General features: G+C 56.4%; 1 protein-coding gene across 9 annotated transcripts; it reads left to right on the top strand.

The window, feature by feature from the left end:
- The first annotated feature begins 964 nt into the window (after positions 1-964).
- On the top strand, positions 965-16,921 carry PDLIM7 (PDZ and LIM domain 7). 9 transcript variants are annotated; one of them, XR_005986882.1, is made up of 14 exons: positions 965-1,093; positions 2,061-2,167; positions 5,230-5,381; positions 5,462-5,492; positions 6,005-6,123; positions 6,508-6,528; positions 6,786-6,922; positions 7,084-7,120; positions 8,058-8,128; positions 8,281-8,518; positions 9,568-9,748; positions 16,040-16,209; positions 16,299-16,414; positions 16,571-16,603. XR_005986882.1 is itself a non-coding variant. In XM_041749535.1 (14 exons), the coding sequence occupies exons 2-14, from the start codon at positions 2,072-2,074 to the stop codon at positions 16,655-16,657; spliced, it is 1,398 nt and encodes a 465-aa protein (XP_041605469.1). In that variant the 5' UTR covers positions 965-1,093; positions 2,061-2,071; the 3' UTR covers positions 16,658-16,921. The 9 variants fall into 9 exon arrangements, 8 of the variants coding, with proteins under 8 accessions (XP_041605469.1, XP_041605467.1, XP_041605473.1 ...); XM_041749535.1 differs by having other exon boundaries at positions 8,067-8,128; positions 16,089-16,209; positions 16,571-16,921; XM_041749533.1 differs by having other exon boundaries at positions 16,089-16,209; positions 16,571-16,921.
- The last annotated feature ends 1,582 nt before the right edge of the window (positions 16,922-18,503 follow it).

Here is an 18,503-nt window from a genome sequence, read left to right as displayed (position 1 = left end):
AGGCAGGATCAGGACCTGGGTGGAAGGCAGAGGCTCAACGACTGAGCCACCCAGGCATCCCTTTAAAGATAACTTTTCCAGAAGTTTGTGTAGTGGGAGGAATGACGCAGGAGGAGAGGATAATGTGATGACGGCAGAGTGGGGAGAAGAGCAGCAACCATGCCCTAGAGGGAGCTGAGGGGTCGACGCCCACTCACTTACCCACACCCTGCGGTTTCTGCTCAGTTTTCCCTGCCACCTGTGCTAGCTGCCCGGGATGACCATAGGGACAAAGTGGGGACTCTGACCCCCCTGCTAAAGTCGTCCTGTTACATCCGCACTGCAGGCGCTGCCTTCTCAGGAATAGAGTACCGGGCAACAGACCATTTCAAGAGTGTGGGGTCGTTGCAGGGCTGCCCGGAGTCAGGAAGTGGAAGGGCCCAAAGGTCAGGCTCAGAGCCAAGCCAGGGGCTCCCTGCAACTCTGTCTGCCCCTGCCATTATTTTCTGCCTTCTGTAGAGGGTTCTACAAACCTAGCTTCCAGATTCCCCTGTCCCACCTCAACGGACCCCACCTCGAGACGCTCCACACCCATAAGTCACTCCGATTTAAAAATTCTGGAGCCGCGGATGGCTTGCACCTTATGCCAACCAATGCCTATCTTCACGATGGACCTGCAAGGCGAGTATTATTGCCCCATTTTCCCGGGGAGGAAACCAAGATTCAAGATGTCCAGGTCTGTTTGATTTCCAAGGCCGCTTTCTTTCGGCTCTGCCAGAGGAGGCGCAAGCGGCTGGGCGAGCTGCTCGCTGACTCCCAAACTAGGCGAGCAGCAGCCCAGACCCCGCCCCACCAGGGGTCCCGGCCCCGGCCTTCCAGCTCGAAGCAGAACGGGACTCGGTGATTGGGCGGGGCAGGAGGGTGGGGCGGGGCCTCGCCGCCGCAGGAGGCCGGTCGCGGGCGGGACTTCGACGGGGCGTGGCCTCTGGCTCCGCCCCCTTCCGCGGGCTCAAAGCGGGCGGCGGCCGCGGAGGCGGGGTCAGAGCCCGGCGGCGGATCCCAGCGCGGCTCCTCGGGGCCGGCCACCGAGCGGCGCCTCGGCGGGGCGGAGCAGGTACTGGCGACCGCGCGGGGCGTCTCGGGCTAGGCCAGGCCGAGGGCGGGAGCCTGCGAGGGACCACGAAGGGCAGTGGAGTCGAGGCCGCGCTGCGCTTCCTCCCGCGAGCCTGGGCCCCGGCCCCCGCCCCCGCCCCCGCCCCCGCCTTCCTGTGGCGAAGCCCGCCGCGGCACGGGCTGGTTGGCGCCTGCGCTGCTCCCTGCGCCCGGGACTCGGCCAAAGCATGGGGCCTGCGGCGGGGGAGGGACGGGGGAAACTGAGTCACGCCGGGATAGTGTTGGGCCTGTGTGGGAGGGGCCACCCCACAGGGCTCCTGGTTGAATCCCCTCCCTGGCCACGCTCTGGGGCCCTAGACCTCACCGATCTCCCCCGGGGCCGCGGCCCCGCCCGGTCGCCCCCAGAGCACAGGAGCCCTCATCAGCTTCTACCCGCCCGGGAGTGGCTAGGACCCGCTCCAGCCGCCTCCCTTCCACCCCTCCCCCCCGCGTCCCGAGCCCCCGAGCGGTCCCTCCGCCGGCTCCGCACAGTGTCAGCTTACACGCCTTATATAGTCCGAGCGGGCCTCAGCGCGGCCTGCCTGTCAAGCCCCGGGGGCGGGGGAGAGGACCGCCGGCCGACTCCCGCGCTGTCTCACCCGCTGTCTGTCCGAGGCTTCAGACTGGCTTTGAGGGGAGACCGTTCAAATTAGCCCTGCAGCCCATTTCTGAATGGAAAGAACTTCGACTGAATGAGGGGAACCCCTCATCATACCAGTCCCCGGGGAAGAGGGGTTGCCCCGACTTTTCCAGAATGAGGTCTGCCAGCCAGAAACCCAGCGATACCTGACAAGGTGCCCACCTACTGATGCCCTGGCTGTGTCCAGCGGCTGCTCGTGCCTGCCTGGCACCAGTCCAAGGCTGGTGTCTAGAGCTGGGCCTGCCTGCACACCCATCATGCTGTTGGCTTACCTTTTATTTCCTCCTAGGGGCAGGCGCCATGGATTCCTTCAAGGTGGTGCTGGAGGGGCCTGCACCTTGGGGCTTTCGGCTGCAGGGGGGCAAGGACTTCAATGTGCCCCTCTCCATCTCCAGGGTGAGCCAATGTTGGGGGAGGGGCTCCCCCCGGAGTCTTTGGGTGCTCAGGTCTCTAGTGGGGGATTGGAGGAGTCTGAGCAGGAGTGAGGCAGGTACAATAGAGCAGGAGATATCTAGGTCCAGAGATGTGCTGGACCTGCCACAAGATTCCCAACTAGGTTTGTATGGGAAGAGGAGCACCCACAGTTCCCCACCACTGCTCCATACTCGATGCCATTCCACAAAGCTCGTGGGGCCACCTCTGAGGCCCTAGGGAGATGCCGATTCTGCAGGAGGTGAGCCTGAGGTCTCTGGGAAGTATCTAAGCTGCTTGAAGGAGCAATGCTTGGAGCCAAGCCCCAGCCAGGGCACTCCTGACTGCAGGATCTCACTTCAGTCTCACTGCCGCCTAGGGAATAGGAATTGTCATCTTGTTTTCCCAGATGAGGGAACTCGGGGCTCAGAGAGGTAGAGGGACCTTTTCAGTGATTCCATGGCAAAACAGGGATTTGAATTCAAGCACTGGGATGGTCTGCAGTTTGGTGGGGAGGGCAGCACTTTCCAGCTTCTGTGAGATTTCTCCATCTTCAATCACTGGTCCTATTCAGGATGCAGTGGCCTCTGACCCAAAGCAGGAGTGTGGGATGGGGCTCTAGGGTTCTAATGTCAGCTCCTGAGGGCCTGCCCTGGTAGGGGCGGAGCTAGGGGCTGGCTCCTCCTTGTGTCAGGGGATTGCCTTATAAGCCCAAGAATGCAGCCCCATGCTGGGATGGCCAACTGGTGAGCAGAGTCCGAGGAGCTGAGAAAGGCTGGCTGTAGGACTCTGAGACTCAATTTCTTCATTGGTGGGTATGAGCAACATAGTAGCCTGAGGGATGGACTTTAAGATGTGGCCTGTTGGGGGCACTCTGGTCCTGAGCACCCTTGTCAGCAGCCCTAGCTGTGGGTGGGGCCACAAGCTGAGCCCAGCCCTGGAATTGGACCTAGGCCCTGGTGGGTGGGTGGGCGGGTGGGGTGGGTTTTTCTGAGCTGGTCAGCTCCTCCCTCTCCCCTGACCCCAGGAGGGAGGGGCTAGGGCTGGCTGTGGGCCCAGGCCTGGGAGATGAGGTAATGTCTGAGACTTGGGGGTTGGGCTGCTTATTAGAGCCCTCAGGCTGACTCACCCCTACCCCATGCAGCGTCCAACTCTGGCTTTCCCCCTCCTTGACTACTCAGGCTGCCTTGCTTCTCTCTCCAGCCCCCCACCCCACACCCAGGGTTTTCTCTTGCTTCTCTCTCTACCTCTCTGACCACTCCTCTATCCTGTCCTCCTCACTCAGGAAAGGAAGTCATCCCCAAATCCCTACCCCTCCCTGGGAGCCAGCTACTCCTGCCCACCCCCCAAGACCTCTACCTCAGGCTTAGCCCACACCTCCCAGGAGCCAGCTTGTGTGGGTAGGGAGTGGCTGGACCAGGTTTCCCTTCTATTGACTCAGCATGACCTTGAGTAAGTCACTTCCTTTCAAGGGTATCACTTCTCTATGCTCGTTATAAGGGGTTGTTGGATTGAACTAAAAACGAGAAAGATCTATGTCCCAGACCCAGCCAGAGGTTTAGGGAGTTGTCCTAGGTGGGCTGACCTCTGACTTGGGTTCCAACACTCAGCCGGCTACTCAGAGGTAGCCTAGTATAGTGGAGCTTTGAGGTTAGGATTAGACCTAGCCTTGCGTCTTACTGAGCAGCTTGAGGCAAGTTACATAACCTCTCTGTTATTCTTGTGTGCAAAATGCATATAATCTCAGACTCCATTTCACTGGTTTTTGGAAGATTCAGTATCAGTATGTGACAATACTAGGTGCTGAATAAATGTAAGGTGCTCTTATCATTTAGCAAAGAAGGAGGCACCCAGCTGGTTTGCCCTTCTAACCTCCCAGGCATGAAATAGAGCCAGCTCTCCCTTCTTGCCCTAGTGCTGTCAGTCTCTGCATCTGGTTTCTCTGCCTTCTGGAGATCTCTCTAGAACCTCCTATCTCCCCTCTCCCAGCCTCAGCTCAGTCTGTAAGCCTGAGGAGCCTCCTGAGGTCATGGACAGACAGTACCTTGCAGTCCTACCCCCCAACCTACGAAATGTGAATTTGCCTTCCAGCACTTCCCCATAGAAGTCTATTTAATGCCAGGCCCCTTGCCAGATGCCGAGGCAGCTCTGTGGGCTTAGACCCATGAACAGCTGCACCACCCCTTTCTAGATTGCTGCCTCTGGACTAGAGGGCTGAGAGCACCCAGTGGGGTTGTCAAGGTTAGTTCTATCAGGGGTCTGGGAAATACCCCACTGGGATTTTCAAAGGGCTGGTGGCCCCTTCTAACTTCAAGGCCAAGTCCTGGTTCTTTGATGACAATCTCACTTCCTGCTGGTGGTGACCATTACTGCCAGCCCTATTACCCCTCATTTGCCACAGGAAGCAGGGATTCCCAAGGCAGAGCCCAAAGATTGGGGGAGAGGGTGATGTGGCAATTGAAGGCTTCGGGGTGACACTCATTGACAGCCCCAGCTGACACCATGGGTCCTCTTCAAGTGCTTCACAGGGTCCCTGGAGATGACAGGGGTCTGTCTATTCCTGGCTCTCAGAGGGTCCTGGCAGGTCCCTGCAGATGGCCACAGGACAGGGTGCTGGGAGTATGAGGTGAGAGCACCTAGCAGTATCATGGAGGAACTCGCCATTTACACAAGCCAGAGGATGGGTGAAACAGCTTGGGCAGGAGGCCAGCAGGGGGCTCAGAGGCTGTGGTTGGAGCTGAGCAGCTTGGGGCCCAACCTGAAGGTGGCTGCTTGGTGATGTCACAGCATTTTCTGCACTGTAGGGAGGAGGGTCATGGGAGGTGAACAAATGACTAAACAAATGGGGAGATTGGGGTATTTGTGAAGTTCAGGTAAACCCTACCCCTCCAGGATTGTTTGAGTATTCAACAGCTGCCCAGAGATAATGTTGAATGAAGAGGCCTCCAGGTTCTAGAAGTGGAGCAGTTTAAGCAGGGTTGACTGATGTTGGCCTCAGTTTGGTCTGCAGAGGCTTGGGATCCCTGTGACCTTCCATCTGTCTGCAGCTCACTCCTGGAGGCAAAGCTGCACAGGCCGGTGTGGCTGTGGGTGACTGGGTGCTGAGCATAGATGGCGAGAACGCGGGGGGCCTGACGCACATTGAAGCCCAGAACAAGATTCGTGCCTGCGGGGAGCACCTGAGCCTGGGTCTCAGCAGGTACAAGGGCGCCAGCCTGCTTGGCGGGTGGGGGCACCCTGAGGCCTGGCCCACTGTTACCTCTTCCCCTTCTCCTCCAGGGCCCAGCCAGCTCAGAGCAAACTGCAGAAGGTAGGCCAGGGACATCTGAGCAGTCCATCTGGGCGGTGGGAAGGGTGGGATTGGACTGCTGGACTGACTAGGCCTCCCCCGGAGCAAGGAGCCTTGATACCCCTAAACCTGGCCGGAAGTAGAGGGTGGAGGCCAGAGCTGGGAGAGTCTGGGAAACTGGGGGTTGGGCTGGGCTCTGCCGCACGGTCTGGGCACCACGCATGTCTGCCTGTCTGTCTGCTGCCTTCCGCTGGCCTGTGCTACAAGCCTCACTCATCTTGCCCCAGTTAGTCTGCCTTTTGGCCCGCGTGGGCTGAGATCATCCCTCCCAAATGGGCCCCTTGAAACCTGAGTCCTCCCTCCCCCATGCCTCCAGCCAGATGTGTGGGGGTTGGAGCACCGCTGTCCTTCCCACGCGTGGGGGGGATCCCCCTTGGGCCCAGAGTTCCCTTCGCACCCCCCCACACCCCCTGGCACCCCGCCGGCCCCCACGTTCCCCCTCCCCCGCCCTGCCCGGCTCTGTCTCCGCCCAGGCCCTGGCCCCCACTGCAGACCCCCCGCGGTACACCTTTGCACCCAGCGCCTCCCTCAACAAGACAGCCCGGCCCTTTGGGGTACCCCTGCCAGCTGACAACGCCCTGCAGCAGAATGGGTACGTCGGTCCTACCCACTCATGCCCATGCCGCGTGCGCGTGCCCCCCCCGCTGCCCCGCCCCCGCTGCCCACTGCTGCTCAGTCTGCATTGTGCCCCAGCCTGGCTGGAACCGTGCGGCAGCAACCCCTGGTGGCCGGGGTGGGGCTGCAGGCACTGGACCCCTCTGAGGGTGTGGCTCTTGCACAGGTGCAGCCTTCCTGGGTGCTCCAAGCCAGGCAGCGCCCACCAACTGGTGGCCTAGGTTTGGGGTGTGGTGTCACATAACTGAGCCCCAGACACTCAGTGCAGCCTTGCCCCTGGCTACTCTGACCCCTTACCGTTTTTCTTCCTGTGTCTGTCCCTTTGTCCCTTTATCTGTCCATCTGTCTATTTCCTTCACAGGTGCAGACCCCTGACAAGTCAGTGAGCCCCCTCTGCCTGTCCTTCTCTTCCTTCTTTTTGACATTCTGGGCGGTGGTCCCTCCCCACCCTAGCCACCCTCATTTCCTCTCATTTAGCTCCCTCACCCCCCCACCCCACCCCCCACCCCCCTCCCAGCAGGTCCCTGGCCTTGCCCTCCCCCACTCTCCCGGCACCATAACCCACATGCACCAATCTGGGGAGGGGCTGCCCCCACTGCCCACTCCTGTGTGAGGTTCTGAGCCACACCCTCCCCACAGACAGCCGCTCCGGCCGCTGGTCCCAGATGCCAGCAAGCAGCGGCTGATGGAGGACACAGAGGACTGGCGGCCTCGGCCCGGGACAAGCCAGTCCCGTTCCTTCCGCATCCTTGCCCACCTCACGGGCACCGAGTTCAGTAAGTGCCAGCCCAGGGCAGGGCAGACTCTCCTGCTGGCCCCTGGCCTGGGCCTAGGCTCAGCTGGAGCCTGCTCTGGTGCCCTGTGACCTTCTGCCAGGGCTCAGGGCTGGGGTGGCCCTCTGTCTTCTCTCGGTCAATGCCTGCCTCTGCTCTCTCAGTGCAAGACCCGGATGAGGAACACCTGAAGAAATCAAGGTAAAAGGATGGACAATAGCCCTTCTTTCTCACCTCCTGCCTCTCCCATTCCAGCCACTGCCCTCTGTCTGCACCTGAGGGTCCGCCTCCAGGGCTCTCTATTTTCCTCCTTTCCTTCCTTCCTTCATCCCTCCCTTCCTCCCTTCAATCTCTCCTTCTACTTCTTCCTCCTTCTTTCTCTGCCCCCCAGGGAAAAGTATGTCCTGGAGCTGCAGAGCCCACGCTACACCCGCCTCCGGGACTGGCACCACCAGCGCTCTGCCCACGTGCTCAACGTGCAGTCATAGCCCGGCCCTCACTGGCCGGCTACCCTCTCTGCCTCTCTCTTTCTGTTCCTCCCACCGGGGCACCCCCTCCCCTGGCCACTGCAGCTTCTGCCTACCTCACCCACTCTTTTCCTGCCCCTGGACTGAGCCTCTTGCTGGCCTGGCAGAGGACCTGGCTCTGTCTGACACTGCCTCCCCTCCTTGCCCTACAGTATTACTGTCTGCCAGGTCTGTGCTGGCTGAAGCATGGAAATAAACATTCTCAGCCTCGCTTCCTCTGCCTCTGCCTTCTATCTTTGTGGGCTTGATTTGTTTTGGCTCTGGGGGTGTTACATGGTTCAGACCCGGTGTGGGCCATGCCAGTCTGGGTCTCAATGAGGGGTGGTACCTGGCAAAGGGGACCCTGCCATCAGAGCTAGAGCTCTGGGATGAGGAAGCCCCAAGAGCTGCCCCAGAAGGGAGCACACTCCCTCCACCTCCCAGCTCTGTACAATAGACCTGCCGGCTGGAACCTGGCTAGGAGACACTGCCCTACCCCTACCTACTCTGGGACCTGGAGTCCAGCCCAGCAGCTCTCATGCACCCAAGCATTTCCCATGGGGCCAGCAGGCCCAAGGTTGGGGGGTGGGGCCATGCCAGGAGCTTCAACCATACAGGGCCTTGAACGGCAGATCTTGCAGCCAGGTGCCCAGGACAGAAGCCCCAGCCCCAGCCTCATCTACACCCCAGGAACCCTGGCCTGGTGAGAGAGAGTGGGCTTGGGCCTGGGGAAGGGTGGGTAGCCTCCAGGGGCATGCAGGTGGGGGAGGCCCCTCCAAGCTGACCCTGGCTCGAACCCTCGGCCTTTGGGGTCCCTGGGCACCTCCTTGGAACCACTTTCCTTGGCCTCGGCAGGCCCTACCACCCTCAGCCCCACCAGCCGCCCACCCTGGGCCGTGGATCCTGGATTTGCTGAGCGCTACGCTCCGGACAAGACCAGCACGGTGCTGACCCGGCACAGCCAGCCAGCCACACCCACACCTCTGCAGAACCGCACCTCCATCGTGCAGGCAGCCGCCGGAGGGGGCACGGGAGCAGGCGGTGGCAACAATGGCAAGACTCCCGTGTGCCACCACTGCCACAAGGTCATCCGGTGGGTGGCCTGTTCCTTTGCTACTCTGGCCTTTTCCATCCTGAGGCCTGGGCCTGGCATCTTTCCAACCTCTGCACCCCAGACTCTCTCCCCACTCATCTCAACTGTCACTGTGGGAGGATAAGGATTTAGTTTCCAGTTGCATTTGGGGGCAGAGACCTGGCCTAGGTCCTCAGATTCTGCATCGTTTCCCCCATCCCACCCCACCCCACGTCAACCTCTATCAGCATTTGCCCTGCTGAAATGGAGGAAGTGCCAACAACACACCCAAGCTGCACCCCTAGAATGGCCACTCTCTGGGCAGGGAAGGGCCTGTTCCCCGCCGCCGCCCCCCCCCCCCCCCCCCCCCCCCCCCCCCCCCCCCCCCCCCCCCCCCCCCCCGCTCTCCCTCCTGTTCACTTGTTCTCTGCCAACCCTCAGCTCTCAGAGCAGACAGGCCAAAGGCCCCTCCCTCTCTGCACTATTGCCTCGGACCCAGCAGGGTCATACAGTACCCCCAGAGTCAAGTGTGCTGGCTCCTAAGAACCTTGCTAGTTCTCAGCTATGGTCCTGCATGGCTCTTGACTCCTGTCAACTCTTAGGCTCTGCAAAGAACCCCCTTCTTGAGACACCCTCATTTATGTGGGACCTGCCGGCCCCTCCCCAGGCCAGATGGACCAGGCAGGTGAGATAAGGTGGCACCGGGGTGGGCTCAGTTACCCCCTGGTGTTCAGATCCAATAGGCACTCTGGGCCTCCTGCCCCCAGGGCACCAGTTCCTCTGGTTTGTCTCATTAGGCCCAAGTTAGCAGCCCCCACCAAGTGTAATCCTCCTCCTTATTCCAACACTGCCTCTGTCACTCATTTCTTGTCATCGAAGCAGTGCAACTACATCTTGTGTCAACACTCGGGTCACCTCCCAAGCCTATTTCTCCTTTATTTGGAAAATGGGGAGAATGCATTTCCCTTCAAGACTTCAAAATAGGTGTTCCCTAAACCCACTTGGGCTCTGGCTAGGCCCCCTCCCTCATTTGCCTACACTCCCTCTTACTGCCCTCACCTCCCCCTCAGGGGCCGATACCTGGTTGCGCTGGGCCATGCATACCACCCCGAGGAATTTGTGTGCAGCCAGTGTGGGAAGGTCCTGGAAGAGGGCGGTTTCTTTGAGGAGAAGGGTGCCATCTTCTGCCCACCCTGCTATGATGTGCGCTATGCACCCAGCTGTGCCAAGTGCAAGAAGAAGATCACAGGCGTGAGTGGGGCTGGTGGGTGGGTGGGTGGGAGGGTGAATCTGACTCTGTCAGCATCAAAAGATTACTACAGAGGAACTCAGGCCTTGGGCCTCTCCCCTCATGAGTCCTTTGGATCCTTAGCATCTTAATAAACAGGATGCAATATTAGCCTCATTTTATGTTAACCAAGATCCTCTTCACAAATGACTAAAACCCTACTCAGAGGGGCTCCAGCAAACAAGAGTGTCCAAGTGTCCCTGGCTCTCTGAAAGTAGAGTGTTCCTGTGGAAACTTTCACAAGCCGAAATAGCATAAAGTGAAGAAGCAAGTACTGTTAATTCATATGGAAGGAAATCTGAGTGTTCCCAGACCCAAAAAATAATCTCTTATATATTCTTCTGGTACCTGAGGACGCATCTTGCTCACAGATGCACAAAGTAAATTGAGAGAAAGCACAGATGCTCACAGACACAGCTTGGAGCTGTGGTGGCCTGGTGCTGGGTGGCCTGATGCTGGGGTGGTGTGGTGCTGGGGTGCTCTGGTGCAGGGTGGCCTGATGCAGGGTGGCCTAGTGCTGGGATGACACGATGCTGGGGTGGCCTGGTGCTGGGGTGGCGCGGTGCTGGGGTACAGAGTGTGGCTCCAGGGCACCTGCTCCGGTAAGGGGCACGTACCACCTCTGTAGTGGCTCACTGCAAGATAAATGCTGAACACTCTTTTTCACTTTTCACCTTTTTTTGGTAAAAGCAAAATTCCTTTTCAGATTTCTTTCAGTTAGTGGGTCTGTCACAAAAGCAAAGTGGTATAATACTGACTTTTGAAAAGTGGGAGGTATATGTGCTTGTTCAAACAGTCAGAAAGCCCACAGGGCACTACCTCCAAGCCCAGGTCATTGTGCAGGTCTTGAAGCCATAAGGAATTTTCTCATCACTTGCCTCTGCTTTTGTCTGTGTTAGCTTCGTTCCCTGCACACTTTTCCTTGGAAGGTGGCAAAGATGGTGCCATGGTGGCTCCAGGGTTACATCTCCCCAGCCTAGCACTACAGAGAGAATAGAAGCACCCCTATGCCAGCTGGCGCAGTGAGGGTCCCAGTGTTGGTGTTCACTGGAATAGCTTGTGTCACGTGCCCATCTCTAGACCAAGACTAGCCAGGCCTGGGGGGCATCCACCAAAGCAGTGGTCAGGTGGTCCCACCCAAACCACAGACAGAGAGAGGCAGGATTGGTTCCCTGAAATAAAACGTTACCTGAAGAGGGTAGGTCCACCCTGATCACGGTGGCTGTCAGTGGGCTTACATTCATCTACAAGGATAAAACCTCAACACAACAGGTTATTTACTTCAGTCACAAGCATTCCAGCTCAAGGATGTCCTTAGGCTTTTCCTGCTATTGGCTCCAAAATGCTTAGCGACTTGTAAAGCCTTGTCCCCAAGCCTATTTTATCTTGGTTGCCAGCCCCAGGCCTTATATTCTTGTTGCAGACAGAAAGGAGAGGGAAGAGCCAAATGGCATTATTTTAACAAGGTTTTGTTTTTGACTCTGGAAGAAAAACTGGGAACTTGCATCTTTATCCCAGTGTTTGGCATTGTTATCCTAGGAGCACCTGGACTGAAGGGGAAGTTGGCAAACCCAGTATCTTAGACTTCGTCTCCTGTAAGAGAGGAAGGCAAAAAGGAAGGGAGTTGTGACAGGCTTTAAGGCTAACCCACAGGATCTGCCATCTCCAGTGCACGAGAGGACAGAAGATCTGAAAGATCTTGGAGGGCCTGTGCGTTCCTGAGGGCCTCAGCGTTCCTGGAGGGCCTAGGACTATGCAGTGGTGAAGCCAGAAATCCAGACACAAATTTCTTTTTTTTTTTTTTTTTTAAGATTTTATTTATTTATTTATGAAGAGAGAAAGAGAGGCAGAGACACAGGGAGAGGGAGAAATAGGCTCCATGCAGGAAGCCCAATGCAGGACTCGATCCCCGGGCCTCCAGGATCACACCCTGGGCTGGAGGCGGCGCTAAACCGCTGAATCACCCGGGCTGCCCCAGACACAAATTTCTGATCAAACTCCTGTTCTTCCCACTAAGGCTGAACACACAGCAGAGCCTGGCCATGTTTTCTGCAGGGCAACCTAGATGCTGGTGGGAACCAGGCTTGGGACTTGGGTCAGTATGTCATGAGCAAAGAGGGAAGGGCCATCTACCTTCCCCCATTCGTTCTCTTATTAAGTGTGGACGGTGTGCCACGTAGTGCCCCATTCTCCAGGACACCTCATGAAGTAACAGGTTTGGGCCCTGCCCCCAGGAGCTCCTAGTGGCGGGGAGGACTCAGAGGGTGCCAGGGGTCAAGGCACAGCCAGAGGAAGCAGGGGCAGAACAGGCAGGGCGAAAAGCTAAAGGGGTTCCTGTCGCCTATGTATGGAAACTGAAGCTCAGAGAGGGGCAGAAACTGCCCAAGGCTGCACAGGATGAGGGCTAAGCTGGTGTGGCCCCAGGACTGTTCCCAGCTTGGGCTCTTCCTGACATTACTGCTTCTCCTATTTCTAGATACAGAGCTGCCAAATGTGGCCAGGGAGCCCTGTGGTAATGTTCATATCAGTAAGGAGAACCTTGACCACGAGCGGTATAAAACTCAAAACACTGGCTGCTTAATTTCCCACCTGAGAAAGTGCAGAGGTGGGCATTCTGGGACTTACAGGCAGATCTGGTTTTCTGTATCTTGTTCCTCAGCTATTCTTAGCACAGGCTTACTTAACACTCATAGTCCAACACGACTCTTGAACCTCAACTAAAATTGCCACGTTTCAGCCAGCGGGAAGCCGGAGGGGGATGAAGGGATGGAGGGCCCATGGCAGCCATCTTGAGAAGATGCTGCCACCCAATGCTATGCTTCCATCCCGTTGGCCAGATCTCAGTCACATGACCATACTGAGCTGCAAGAGAGGCTGGGAAAGACCAGCTATTTGGGGCAGCCATGTGCCCGGCAAAGAATGGAGATTCCATCAGTGGACAAGAAGGAGAGAATGGGTATTATCACAGTCTTTGTCATTGTAATGACAGTTTGTGTTGTGGGGCACTTATGGTGTGTGGGTATCCAGCTTCACAGTCCTACTATAGGAAGTCAGTTTGGTTATTCCCAGCTTCCAGGTGAGGGAATTTTGGCCCAGATCACAGTCATTTCCCTGCCAGCCTGGGCCACACCCTATTGGACTGCTCTAAGAGAATGGGCTGGATCCCAGGACCTTTCTTGAGCTGGATGTCCACAAATCAAGGCCATTCTGTTCGAGGACTGCCCTGTGTTACACTGCACTCTTGTCCTGCTGCACCTCTGAGTGGACAGTGTTATCACCCAGGCACAGATGAGGGGCCAAGCCTTATATATAGGGCCTGGCTGGTTCCCAGGTCCTGGAGTAAGCCTTGGATGGCAAACCTCTCCTACCCAGCCCAGGGTAATGTTCCCAGAGGCCCAGGGGCCCCTAGCTTCCCCTCTTGCAGGGACTCACAGCCTGACAAACTCTAGAAAGCCCTCACCGCATCCTGGGGGTAAGGTAAGGGGGAGAAGCCTTACCTGCCCTGCAAGGAGTGCCGTTCCCTGTCAGCACCCGGAGCTCAGAACTGTGCCTGCCCTGGGAAATCAGCATGGAACATGGGGAGAGAAACATGGAGCAAACATATAGTTTCAGTGGAGTTGGAAGGAAGCTGCAGAGCGTGAGGGACACATTAAAGGTGACCTACCCTGGTTTGGGGACCATTAGAAACCCATGTTCTTAAGGCTCACCTCTCACCACTAGCCCCTCTCCAGTGCTCCAGCCATGTGGGCCACTTCATTTTGCCACTGTGCTATTTCTCTTCCCACAGGGCCCTTGCACAGTCTGTCCTCTCTAGGAATACTGTTTTAGCACCCTCTATACCTTGTTCCTTCTCATGTGGGTCTCCTATCATTTCCTCAGGAAATGATATCCACCTTCTCTGATATCTACTCTTTCACCAGGCCAAGTCCCCCACAGTTTGCTCACTAAGCCCCAGTCTTTTGTCCCATCTTTCCCCAGGTGTGAACTCCATGTGCTGGGGCCAGGGCTATTTTGCTTTATATTGTGCTTCACATATAGGAGGCAATCAGTGAATGTTTGAAGGAATGGATGAAAGTGCTCTCTAAGCTGAACTTTAAAAATTAGTAGGAATTAGCTTAAGAGAAGGATCAGGAGAGAGTACTCCAAGCAGAAGGAATAGCTTGTGTCACAAGGTAACACCTGAGAAGGGTGTGAGATGAGGCAGAAGAGGTGAGTGGGGGCTGTGTTGGGAGTTTGGAGCTGAGGCTGATGAGGTCAGCTATGCTGCAGCAAGCTTCCTCTGGGCAAGGGGGGAGAGAAGGGGAACAGGCGGCTGGGGCCTGGGTCAGGGCTGTGGAGATAGGAGAGGCAGATTTAGGAAATAAGGGCATCAAATAAATATTGATAACTGGCTTCCAAGTTCTTCTGAATACCAGCAGAAAGCTGCCTCTCTGCTCACACATACACTGGACCCACCTCTGGACAGCCCAAGTTTTTGCCCAAGTCCCCTGTCCTACCAGCTTGCAGCCAGGTTCCTGTCCCTGGAGCTTTTGTCTACTTCTTGAAAAGAGGCAACATCAGGCAATAGGAAGAGCCAGCTTTAGAGTAGCTGGACTTGAGCATAGAAACCATTTCTGCCATCTGTTGACTATGTGACCTGGTGCAGTTCACTTTCCCTGGGCCTCACTAAAATGATGTCAGTAACTTCCTGGCCAGGGTGATTGTGAGGTGTATGTGAGATATGACATAGATGCAGAGGGCACAGATGGGCCATCTGAGAGCTACATGTTGCCCACGTGTCTTGCTTGGTATACAGTTTCATTTTAAATTAATGGGCAGTATTTGAGAATCAGATTTCACTTCAACAGCTAGATTTCAACCTGAGCCTTCCAGGCATTGCTCTATGAACTGGTCACCACCATCCCTACAGGCAGAAACAGGTGCTCCCCAACTACACCTTGCCCCATTGAGTCCACTATCTGCCCTCAGCAGGCATGGAGTCTGAGACCCCCAGCCTCAAATCTAGGGCCATCCTTACAACAACCTTCAAGGCTGGGATTAGGTTCCCAGTTCACAAGGGAAGGAATCAAGTGTCAAGAGAGGTGATGTCATTGGCCAAGTTACCTAGCTAAGAAGCAGAGCCTGGTGGGACCCACAGATCTGGCCCACCCTGAAGCCCCACACTGCCCTCTGCCTGTTCTAGATCTGAATACTGCCGGCCCTGGTTGGCTCAGAGGTCCCCAGGATTGACAGCCCAGGCCCAGGGAGTATACAGAACGCCCTCCCCCACCCCAGCCTCTGCTTCCTCCCCAGTCCAGTGGAGCAGGTTAATTCCCGAACATTTGTTGATGAGCACCCCTGGGGATAGGCACTGTTGCACTATATCAGCTCCTAGAACAGTCATGTCTCATTCCCTCCTGGACCTTACATTTGAGTAGGAAGAAGGGAAAAGAGGAAGACGATAAGCAATAGATACAATAAGTAAATCACCTGCTGCTGTGTTAGTAAGAGCTGTTAAGCATTGAGAACAGAGTTAAAGGTGTTGGGAATGTGGCATTGGAAGAACAGATTGGAAGTATTAACTGGTGGTGTCAGAACAGGCCTCATGGAGAGGGGGACATTGAAGCAGAAACTTGAAGGCAGTGAGCAGTGGGACTTGGGACATACCAGGGGTACACAGCCCAGACAGGGGGGGACAGCCAGTGTGAAGCCCCAAGAGTGGCATGCTGGGTGCGTCAGCCATGGGCAAGAGGCCACATAGAGAGAGCAGAGGATACATAGGCCAGAGGGAAATGTAGGATAGGCAGGGATTCAAGCAGAGGGGAATGTGGATTTGTTCTGGTTGATATCTGTCTGAAGGGGCAGAAGGAGGAGCTCAGAGGTCAGTTTTGTACAGTCACTCAAGCCAGGGATCTGAGGCCTACCTCCCACATGAGGGAGGCAGTGAGAAGTGGTCAGGATTTGGATGCATCTTGAAGGCGGACCCAACAGGAGTTCCTGGCAGACTTGTGGCATATGAGATAAAGAGGGGCATCTCAGCTGAGCAAATGGAAGCATGGAGTTGCCATCAACTGAGATAGGAACAGCTGTGAGAGAGGCAGGTTTGGGGTGTAGAGGTTATGAGCTGAGCTTTGGACATGGCAAATCTGAAAGACATGGTGGACATCCATGGGGAGACCTCAGCACCAGAGATAGAGTAGGAATGGTGGTTGTGCAGATGTAACATTTACCATGGGAAGGAAGAGGGCCCACGGCCAGCCTTCCTGTGTCCCCAGCTCTGGAGAGGAGGGGCCAAGCTGCCTGGTGACTGTAGCGTCCTCCTAGGAGATCATGCATGCCCTAAAGATGACCTGGCACGTGCATTGTTTCACCTGTGCGGCCTGCAAGACACCCATTCGGAACAGGGCCTTCTACATGGAAGAAGGGGCACCGTACTGCGAGCGAGGTAGGGGATGGTTGAGGGGGGCACAGGTAAGGGGTAGGGTGCGGGGCAGGCGAGAACCTAGGGGCCCCCCTCTTTGCTTCCATCCTCAGACTATGAGAAGATGTTTGGCACGAAATGCCGGGGCTGTGACTTCAAGATCGATGCTGGGGACCGCTTCCTGGAGGCGCTGGGCTTCAGCTGGCACGACACTTGCTTTGTGTGTGCGGTGAGTGCCCCCAACCTTGGACTCGGGTCCTACCCCCTCGCCCTGTGTTCCTCACCAGCCTCCCTCCCACTCCCTGCCTCTGGAATTCATGAGAGTTGGGAAAGGGGCTCTACTGCCACCCCCAACCCCACGTGGCTTGACCTTGGCTGTCCTCAGATATGCCAGATCAACCTGGAAGGAAAGACTTTCTACTCTAAGAAGGACAAGCCCCTCTGCAAGAGCCATGCCTTCTCCCATGTGTGAGTCCCTCCTGTCCACTGCTGCCTCATCCAGCCCAGCCAGAGGGAGCTCCAGTTCTGGAGTCATCGGCCCAGATTTCTGGATAGGGCTGGCAAAGGTCACCCCAACCCCAACTCCTGGCCTGAGCCTGGGGTTCCCTGGGCCCTGCCCCATCCCCTTCATTTCCCCGCACTCCCTCCATTTCCTCCCACTCCCTCCACACACTGGTGCTGACCACACCAACCCCTGCTCACATCCACTGCCACAATAAAGCTGTATCCAGCTGTGTCCTGCATGTGCCTCTACCTGTGCGTAGGAGAGATGGGATTTGAGGTACACAGTAGGGTGGAGGTCAAGATGGTTTTCCCAGGGCTGGCCACCCTGGTCACCCTAGTGATGGGGACTTGGATAGCACATGGTCAGCGGGAGAAGGTAAAGGGAGATCCCCTTTGCTGGGCTCCAGCACCCACACAAGTGGGGGTGCCTGATTTGGACTGGCTTGGAGGTACATCTGCAGAGATGGGAAGTGAAAAACAGTGACAGCCAGGGTGAAGGCCCAGAGGCATCAGCCCAATGCCACAGCAGAGCATCCCCCCGCAGAGCACAGCCCCCAGGTCCTGGGAGGCCACAAGTGACCAGCGAAGGAGCTGGACTGTATCTTGTGGGTGGGGTGGGAGTGGCAGGGCACAGAAGAGTATGAAACAGTGAAGCAGCCAGTTCAGATCTGTTTTGTAAAAGAGCTCTGAGAGCTGTGAGCAAGGAGGACAGAAGGAGAGGGAGTCGGAGAAAGGGCAGGGGCCACGGAAAGGGAGGAACAGAAAGTGACTTGGTAGAGATGGGACCCGGTGACAAGTCCCAGGGGCCTGAAGGATGAGGGGTGAGGAGGGGCATGAAGGCAACTCTGCTCTGCATCTGGAATATACCAGCCATTGCTCACATCATCTCATGCTATCCTCCCAGCCACCCCGTGAGGCATCTACCCTTACTGTAGAGATGGCAGGTTAGGAGACCTAAGTTTTCAGAGCTCCTGAGCCACTAGCCAGGCTAGATGCCAGACCTGCAGATGGCCACATGGGCCTGGACTGGCTGGCACTGAGCACCCTTCATCAGCAAGTGCCCCTTGGAATCTCCCTTCTGCCTGCTGTCTCAAAACTTGGAGGCTCTGGTGGTGGCCCTATCCTTCTCTGGAGCTTCCTGCTGCCGCCTGATGCCCCCACCATCATAGGAGAATTATCATCTCTCTCTCCTCAAGCCTGGACAAGAGAGAGACTGAGGAGAGGGCCCCAACTCAGGCCAGGACAGCGTGGCCTGAGGACCTTTATTTACCATGTCTGAAGTTGCTGGCGTTCTTTTTTTTTTTTTTATTTTTTTTTTATTATTTTTTTTTAGTTGCTGGCATTCTTAATAGGTCCTTGGGCACGTCCTTCTCAAGGGAAGAGACAGCCTCTCTTGTGTTCTGAGGACCCCCAGAGCATGAGTGCAGAGCTCTCTGTATTATTTTTATCACATCTTGCCAGAGCCTAGAACAGCACCTGGCACAGAGTGGATGCCCGATGAATGTGACTGGGTGGGGTGGGACATTTATGTGACAAAGACAGGAAGCAGATGAAGATTCAAGTCCATGTTCACCTCAGATTCAATTCAGGAATGAGTTTGGGACAGGACCAGGGAGGCCACAGATGCTTATAATTGATGCCCAGAGAAGAGAGTTGAGGAGCAGGGCCCCAGCAGGTCACAGCAGAGGTAAGTAGGTAAGATGCGGTTTCCTTTCAATGGAGACGTCCCTAGCATATTAAGCACAGAATCTTTCACTTCCACAAAGAAATGTACTCTCTCCCACTTCTCTTGAACTGTGAAGCCCTCTCAGTCC

Source organism: Vulpes lagopus, chromosome 3, assembly GCF_018345385.1.
Source record: "Vulpes lagopus strain Blue_001 chromosome 3, ASM1834538v1, whole genome shotgun sequence".
Classification (NCBI taxonomy): domain Eukaryota; kingdom Metazoa; phylum Chordata; class Mammalia; order Carnivora; family Canidae; genus Vulpes; species Vulpes lagopus.
This window is presented reverse-complemented; position numbering and strand designations above follow the sequence as displayed.

Coding starts and splice junctions, on each gene's coding strand:
- PDLIM7 (XM_041749533.1), top strand. CDS start 2,072: ATGGATTCCTTCAAGGTGGTGCTGGAGGGGCCTGCACCTTGGGGCTTT. Junction 5,382..5,461: donor CTGAGCCTGGGTCTCAGCAG/GTACAAGGGCGC, acceptor CTTCTCCTCCAG/GGCCCAGCCAGCTCAGAGCA. Junction 6,923..7,083: donor CCTCACGGGCACCGAGTTCA/GTAAGTGCCAGC, acceptor CTGCTCTCTCAG/TGCAAGACCCGGATGAGGAA.